Below are 8,669 nucleotides of genomic sequence, written 5' to 3'. Positions count from 1 at the left end.
TAAAACTGCCTGTTCTGTAGACATTCCCTTACGAAAACCGAACTGATTAGAATGGAAAAAGAAAATATTCTCCAAAAACTAAGATACTCTAGAATTAAAAAGTTTTTCAACTAGCCTAGATATAACAGAAAGGAGGGATATCGGTTGATAATGATTAATATTTTTCCTATCACCCCCTTTAAATAAAGATATTACTCTGGCACTTTTAAGACACTCTGGATATATACCACATTTAAAACTTAATCAGGTACATTAATCAGGTACAAAATTTGTTGTGATATCACAGGAAAAATTGACTTGAAAACTTTTGTTGAAATAAAGTCTGACCCGGATGCACTGTTTCGCATACCATTTACCACATCACACAATTCTTGTTCAGTAACCGGTCGCAAATACATAGAAACGTCACTACTTTCAGGCAAAAACTGAGTAAAATCACCATCACTTGCATGCTGCTCAACAGACGACGCTAACCGGCCCCCTACACTAGAAAAGTGCTCACACATTCGTTCAGTAGTTTGGCGAATATTTTCACCATCAACAAGACTCAAAACAATTTCTGGCTTATTCGGTTTAATAACAGATTTTATAACATTCCAAGTCTTTCTCGGGTTACCCTCCGTTTTTTTAAAACTATCACTCAGGTAATCTAACTTAGCTTTACGAAGTATACTATTCAACTTATTACTATAAGCTTTATAAATATTTGAATCGCTAATATTATTAGTTAATGCGGACTTTTTATACAATTGCTGTCGCCTAGCTAGAGAAACTAGAATACTCTTCGTAACCCAAGGCTTTTTCGGCGAATCAAAATATTTACGTTTCTTCCTAACTTGACTACAAGCAACTACCGTATCCTTAATCATCGAATACCAAAGTGTAAATTTATCATTCACGTCCATATCATTACTATATAAAAAATCACAATTTTTTTCTCCAAGCTCATTTTTTAACTTCGGCACATTAATAACAGGAAAACAATTCTTTGGTACTTCAGAACGCTCTGATCTTGGCCGGTTCAAAAGAGAAGGAATAGATACCAACAGACCAAAATGGTCCGAAACATCGTTTACAATAACACTCGCACTACAATATCCAGTATTTAAGAAAACGTTATCAATCAACGTAGCAGAATCATGGCCCACTCTTGTACATATATTAATAGAAGGCTGTAGTCCATAACCTAGCATAGTGTTTAGATACTCCCTAACTCTAAGGTTACTATACTGTTCTTAAATCCAAATTAAAATCACCACAAATAAAGCAAGGTCTAGTTGGAATTTCGTAACTTATCCAATTGCTCTTCTAAAAGTGAGCTAAACTCATCTATATTACACGAAGGGGGTCTATAAACGACGATCATAAAACACTTAAAATTAAGACACTGTAATTCTAGCACCATACTTTCGAACACCATTTCTCGTTTAACTCTTATATCATCTCTCACCTTAACCTCAAAATCATTACGCACGTACATTGCTAAACCGCCATGTTGATGCATCTCTCTATTTTGAATATACAGCTTATAATTACCAATCTCTAATAGAGAAGAATTATGGTTCTTCAACCAAGTCTCCGTTAAAGCTAAAACATGAGGGGTTGATTGCAGACATAACTCATTCAGAAATTGGTATGAACTTCCAATCCCTTGACAATTTAAATGAAAAATATTAAATTTACTTTGACAACTATTAGAACTCAAATCACACAGAAACTTATAACGGGAATCAGGATTAACCTCATAAAATTCACCCACATCAAAATCTCTGTGAAGTACCCCTCTCCCCAAATCATGTAATTTCATCGAATTACTCTCAAGAAAACCCAGCCGTTCCCCACCTAAACTTGACATTCAAAATAATTAATCCGAAGGGATGGAAGCCGGAATATTGGAATGTGAAAAATAGTAACCTTACCATACCATGAGTGAAACGACCAAGAACCGAGAAAATCCAGACCAACAAATCCTGAAAGAAAACAAAAGATAAGAAAACAAGGAACAAAAATAATACCACAAAATGAATCGCCAACATAGGGGATATAAATAACAAAAACAATGAATACATCATAGCACAAAAAAATGAATAAATTAATGAAGTTAATAATAAACGCAACAACCGCTTATTTTATTTTTCATAACTGACACTAAACAATGCTCACACGATTACAAACCAACCGTTCACAAGATTACCATATTATCAAATAGGGACCTATATTAAACTCCTTCTCTACCTCCACCACCGCGTAAACCTCTTCCCCTCGCTTGACTACGCTGATGCGCATTGCTATCACTGCGCGGTGAATTAAGCTCCGGGATTATATCACTAGGGCAGAATTTCGCTCGCGAACGATTAGGACGATCAAAATAAAGAAAAGGTGGAACAGTTTTAGACACCCAAGCAGAAATACCTATATCCTTTAGCTTAGCCTTCTTCTCAAAAAGTCTTTTTCGTGCCTCCTGGACAGAAAGAGGGGCATCATTCCTGATATAAATCTCTTTCAGATTCCTCACAGATTTCCCTTTCAAATTCTTGCTAACTTTTAGTAAATCAATTTTCTTTTCCCGAGAAAAAACATTAACTTTGAAAAATTTCTGGTCTTTCATGTTTTGTAGCACTGTAAACTTGGGAACCTCACTTACTTCAAGCCCAGACAGACATACTTGCTTAAACGCTTCACTAGCATCCTCTTTACTGTCACAAGGCAAATTCCAAACAATAATGTTACTGTCAGATACCTGGTATTCACACATCATTAACCGACTTTCCAGATCAATATTATTTTTCTTCAGTGCCATCGCTTCGCTCGTGATAACGCTTATCTGGTTTTTTAGGCTATCAGTTTCGCTTTCAACTGATGCTACACGGGCTTGAACTTCCGTAACCGATGCGTGACACTCAAGCTGCGCTTTATCCACCGATATAACCCTTTGTTCCAGAGATCTCATACGTCCATCAATAGAGTCTAACTTAGATCCGTTATCTTTCACGATTGCCAGCATCGTAACAAAATCTTCCGACAACTTTAACAATGGTGACTGGGACTCCTCGCTAGAAGTGGCCGAAACATCTAAAACTGCTCCAGTTCCAGCACGCTGGACTTTACGCCGACGTCCCATCTTAGAAATAATTAGACTAGAAACGGTTTACTTCTCCAGGCAACAAATATTTATCCACGGAGTGACCCGAAATTTGGGCCAATAGGTCAGCAGCAATTCCTTTTCGGGTTAAATGTTCCAAATTGATACGAATAAATATAATTTGAACACTCGATCAAAAATTAGAAATCAGAATCACAATTCAGAATGGTTTATGGTCGGAATAAACTTGTAACCGCCACTGGATAAACAAATAAGTGGCTGTCGCGTAACAGGTCTTACTCAGTCAAAAGACGATTCATTACTGACGAGCTTGAGCGCTTTCTTTCCCACTTACTGAACTGCTGACTATAGGTGGCAGCAAATATCTTCTTAATAGAATTTTATCGACACTGCTGGATTTCTGGCTTCCCAAAGGAATCGTTTTGGGCTCAAAATAAACTGTTCTATCTGTATTTCGAAACAAAGTCACTTTTCCACTGGCCAGCCAACTTTTACCACCTAAATTACTAAAAGTTTTCACTACAATCTAATCTGGTACAACAATAATGACCCTCCATTTCTGGGATCTCCAGGGCCTATGGTCCAGGTTTCATGAACTTTCCGATGCCTCTTTTTGATTATTGTACTCTTTATACTGTCCCAATTGATACTTTACAATTTTTAGCTCTCAGAAATGGAATTATCGACTAATAAATATTTTTTATTAACAATTTGCTGAAACATAATAGGCGAAAAATTTTACAAAATGGAACCTTTTACTTTGAGCAGACGTAAAACAGCATTTCACTGGTCAAAAAAATAACAAAAATGTTATAATATTAAAATACCACAGGTTTCCAAGTCTCTTTGTCAAATCAAGAGATTTGGGAATTTTCTTTTTACTATTTCAATTTTTTTGAATTTCGCGCTCCAAATCTATCCGACGACCAGCGATAACGCACGTGGGATTCAAAAACAGGCAAATTACATGAAAAATAAACAGAATGTATAATAATTTCTTGACCTTGAAAGAGGGCGGTCTTGGACCCCGCGCGCATGCACAAATCCATACACCTTTCGATAGTTCCACATACTTTTGTAACGTTGTAATCTAAATTATAAAATCGAAAGATGTAGATATATGACCACTTTTGAATACAACTGGCGTCACTTATGGCTGGTATCTTCAACATACGTGTTGTGGCTTCACTAAGAAATTGTCTTTTCAAGGAAAAAGTCGTGTGTAATGACTGGAAATTGTTCTATCCCTTGTTAAGACAAACTTTTCGATGCTTTGTTTGCTAGGGAGACCTTAAATAATCGAATAAACTTATCCCTGTTGGATTTTCCGTGTCTAAGAATCTTTTTCTGGGGGTCCAACTGTCTTTTTTTTCGTTTAGTGACGCTAAAAGTCTGTTAAAAATGCCAAAATACGCGGATAGGAAAGTGAAAATACCATCAAATGACAGTGATTTGCAAAGTCACAGCGAAAAAGAAGAAACGATCGTTCTTGTACAGATATGAGGTGAAATAATTTTCTCAGCCATAGTTTTGATCCAGATGATTCCAGAGAAAAGATGACGTTTTCTTAAAATCAAGGAGGCACACTTGTGCCTCTATAAAGAGGCGACCCACCACAATGTTAAGCGATTTCAGGTCCTAGAGGTCGCAGAGAGACGGCGGTAATCGCATTTTGTAGCCCAAGCTCAAACTAAGAAACTTGCAAAATTTCATCCTCCTCCGACTTTATCTTCATGGGGTAAACTGGGCCGGAAGTTTCGACCCTCCCACCACAGCCCCCTTTAACGTTGTCCGATTGGGCTGAAATTTAGAGGTTAAGCTTTCCTAGGGCCCGGAAACTTATCCTCGAAATTTTAGCTCAATCCGATCACTCCTTCCCTGTTTTCAAAAAACCAAATACAGCCACTTAAAATTCATCATCTCTTTTTTTTTCTTAGCCGCGCCTACAGGCCACAGTTGGCAACGGATCCGGTTGAATGAGGACTCATTCGAAGCAGAATTCGACCTGTTAGAGCCTTTTGATATTTTCAGACCGAAAAAATTATCCCCCGAATTTACATTTACGAAAAACCTCGGTTTCCTATATTAGCCCATGTTAATTTTTCCCACCCCCACCCCTCCCCTTTAACGGTGTCTGATCGGGCTGAAATTTAGAGGATAAGCTTTCCTGGGGGCTGGGAGCTTATCCTCGAAATTTCAGCTCAATCTGATCACTATTTTCCTGTTTTCCAAAAACCACATATCAAGATTTTTGGGAATTTGCTTGCGTCGAAAATAGCTTCAATTTGCTAAACAACAATTACGATTGTGTTTGTACAGTCCAGCGGCTGATACTCCAGACTTTCAGGCGGACAACCCGGGGTCGATTCACCATCAGAGCAACTTTTTTATATACTTTGAAAAGAAACTCAGTTTCTTTTTTAAATTATTTGAAAAAAATTACGTTTTCTAAAGAGTTAAAGAGGCTGAGTTACAAGGTCGACCCTTAAAACGTACAGGGATTAGGAGGCACAGTTGGGGGGCTGTTAAAGAGGCTGAGTCACAAGTTAGAACCTAAAAACGTACAGGGATAAGGAGGCACCCTGTACGACGTGATTTGAGTATTCAGGAATTAAAAGCCTTAACACAAGAATGTTCAAGAGCGGGGGGTTTGGGGGCGGCAGCCCCCCAACTTTAAATCCTGACACGATCACCTAACAGTTAGTCAAGCAATAATAAGTAATAAACTGTACAAAAACGTGCAGAAATTATTTGAAAAAAACTACGTTTTCTAAAGAGTTAAAGAGGCTGAGTTACAAGGTCGAACCTTAAAACGTACAGGGATTAGAGCACAGTTGGGGGGCTGCCGCCCCCAAACTCCCCGCTTTCGCAGCCTTTAAATAAAAAAAAGTTTTTTAAACTGAAAGTAAGGAGCGACATTAAATCTTAAAACGAACAGAAATTATTCCGTATATGAAAGAGGCTGTGCCCTCCTCAACGCCTCGCTCTTTACGCTAAAGTTTTTATTGTTTAAAAAAAGAGTTGTGAGAAAGTCAAACTTTAGCGTAAAGAGCGAGGCGTTGAGGAGGGCACAGCCTCTTTCATATACGGAATAATTTCTGTTCGTTTTAAGATTTACTGTCGCTCCTTACTTTCAGTTTAAAAAACTTTTTTTTTATTTAAAGGCTGCGAAAGCGGGGGCTTGGGGGCGGCAGCCCCCCAACTGTGCCTCCTAATCCCTGTACGTTTTAAGGTTCGACCTTGTAACTCAGCCTCTTTAACTCTTTAGAAAACGTAGTTTTTTTCAAATAATATTCGTATAAGCCTGGCGAAACTAAAGCCCAAAAATCTTCATTTCTAAATCTTCGATCCACTGTTTTTTTGTTTTTTTCAAAAATCCACAAACATCACAAGACTGATACCTAACTATAAATGTAATTTTTGAAACTGTTCAGAGTTCAGAGTTCATTTTATTAAAAAATAAACGAACACAATAAAAGGGAAAAAACTTTCTACATACAATTAAACACAATAAAGAAGAAAGGAAAAAAAAAACGCTACAACATATTCCCCCCGCAGGGCTCCATGGCCCGGAAAAGCAGAGAAAAAACCCCTAAATATCACTAATACTGATGACAAACTGTCGCCCACCACTCAAAATCTGCCGAAACCAAGCCAGGCGAGATGCTGCACACATGGTAAACACCACACATAACAAAATATCCAACTCGGCCCAGAGACGTCCACCCCATCATAACATAAAAAAAAGATCTTAACATAATAAAAATAATAATATTCCTATAAACAATTTTAAAAAAAGAAATTAAAAAAAACTATATTAAACATAAGTCATCTAGACATTAGAATATCTTTTACAGTTCTTCTGAAGGTACCAACCGAGTGACATTTTCGAGCTGATTCAGGTAGGGTATTCCATACCATATGACATGCGGTCAGCGGATTAAAATCTAACCTCATTGATGGAGTAAATGGAATGGTAATGTTGTTTGTATTACGAAGATGATACGTAGACTGATCAGTGACGAAAGATGGAGTAGCTCTTAGGGCCGCGGGAACATCCCCTTGGAGTTGAGGAAAAGTGAAAGACGCACACGACAAAATGTAATGTGACTGCAAATCAAGTAATGGCTTAGGTTCAGAACAATTTATTTACTGCATAAGGCTCCTTGCTTTATCATATATCTTCAACAGTGGTTTCAAAAGAGAAGAAAAAGTTGACATCCATATCGTAGGGCAATAAGAGACGTAAGACTGGACTAAGCAATGAAACAGAATTCTTAGAATCGATCCAGGAAAGATATGTTTAAGCTTCCTCAATATATGTTGGCTCATAATGTTTTCTAATAGAGAAAATCCTTAAAACCTAGACATTTCAGGAGCGACAGGAGAAAGACCCCTCCCCCTTCATCACGTGTCTGAGCGGCATTGCTCTTTTATAACTCTCTTTTTATTTGCCACTTGGTTTTTAAGTTTATGTCATCCAAAACCCTGAGTTTTTTTCTAATTTTGTCTCTCTGTTTTAGTACCCTACATGGCTTAACAATAATAAAGGATCAATCACTCCTCAAGAATACGAAAATTACGAAAAGCAATCAAAATTAATGGAGCAACTGTGCAAAGAATTTGAAAGTGAAGTAGAATCTGAAAGCGAAGAAGTGAAAAACCAACGGTTTGTCCGAATTATGGAAATTATGCAACAGATTCAAGCGTGCGGAACTCCACCAGCGGATTTAGTGGGTGGTGATGAATCTACTGGTGATGGCGCTTTGCCTCAAATGAATTTTGACCCAAATCAGGCCAATGCGGAACAGTGTAATATTATGTGAAAATGAGATTAGCTTTTGGTTTTCAAGAAAGGAAGTTATCTAGTCGAGGTTTTTCTTTTCTTTATAGGTTTTACTTTCCGAATTATACAATATATTCTAATTCTGGTTGATTGTGTAAATATAATACAAAGTATATTTATCGAAATATCGAATCTTTTAATTTAGGGAATAATCCTTCAAGGAGTTAATTTTTCTTTAAATATAAAGCATTTCAAAAGCTGATCTAACCAAGCCTCCTTATTTTTGCTCTTTTATGTTTTTCTGATTAATCCTGAACATTATATTGTCACTTCAATATTTTCCGAAAAAAAGCTATAATACCATGAACTAAGTATAAATAATTTTCTGCACTGTTTGTTTTTTATGAACCTGATTAAACTGACTTCTGAACTGCAGGCTAAACTGCAGGCAGCATCTTTGAGGTTGAAGATCCTCTTGTCCCCATCCAGCCCTTAGTGCAGTATTGGCGTAACATATGAAGGCCCTGAGTTTCGGCAGACTTTTGCATATCAGTTACAATTGTCTCATTTAAGGGAACACAGGACCACATGGATGCCAACAAGGGACCACAGTGGGGAGTTTCGCCTCCTCACCCTTCTACAAGACTTAAATATACAAGCACACAACCCTGCAATATCCAGATCATATGTACTTTTCCAGGCTATTTTTTTCAAAATTAAGCCCCCATCCAAAAAATGTGGGTTTATCTCCCCCCCCCCCCCCCGCTAGGAAAAACCATG

The 8,669-nt window shown here is 37.5% G+C and overlaps 1 protein-coding gene across 1 annotated transcript in view; it reads left to right on the top strand.

The window, feature by feature from the left end:
• The window catches only part of Pex19 (peroxisomal biogenesis factor 19), a 40,785-nt gene extending 32,186 nt beyond the window's left edge, over positions 1–8,599 (top strand). The window contains exon 6 of the mRNA XM_089092877.1: positions 7,627–8,599. Within this exon, the coding sequence (XP_088949003.1) occupies positions 7,627–7,929 (303 nt within the window). The 3' untranslated portion in view covers positions 7,930–8,599. The remainder of the gene's footprint in view (positions 1–7,626) is intronic.
• The last annotated feature ends 70 nt before the right edge of the window (positions 8,600–8,669 follow it).

This window comes from Artemia sp. Qi Xiang Cuo, chromosome 8, assembly GCF_049724085.1.
Source record: "Artemia sp. Qi Xiang Cuo chromosome 8, ASM4972408v1, whole genome shotgun sequence".
Taxonomy (NCBI): domain Eukaryota; kingdom Metazoa; phylum Arthropoda; class Branchiopoda; order Anostraca; family Artemiidae; genus Artemia; species Artemia sp. Qi Xiang Cuo.
Note: the sequence above shows the minus strand (reverse complement) of the source record. Positions and strands in the feature narration are given on the sequence as shown.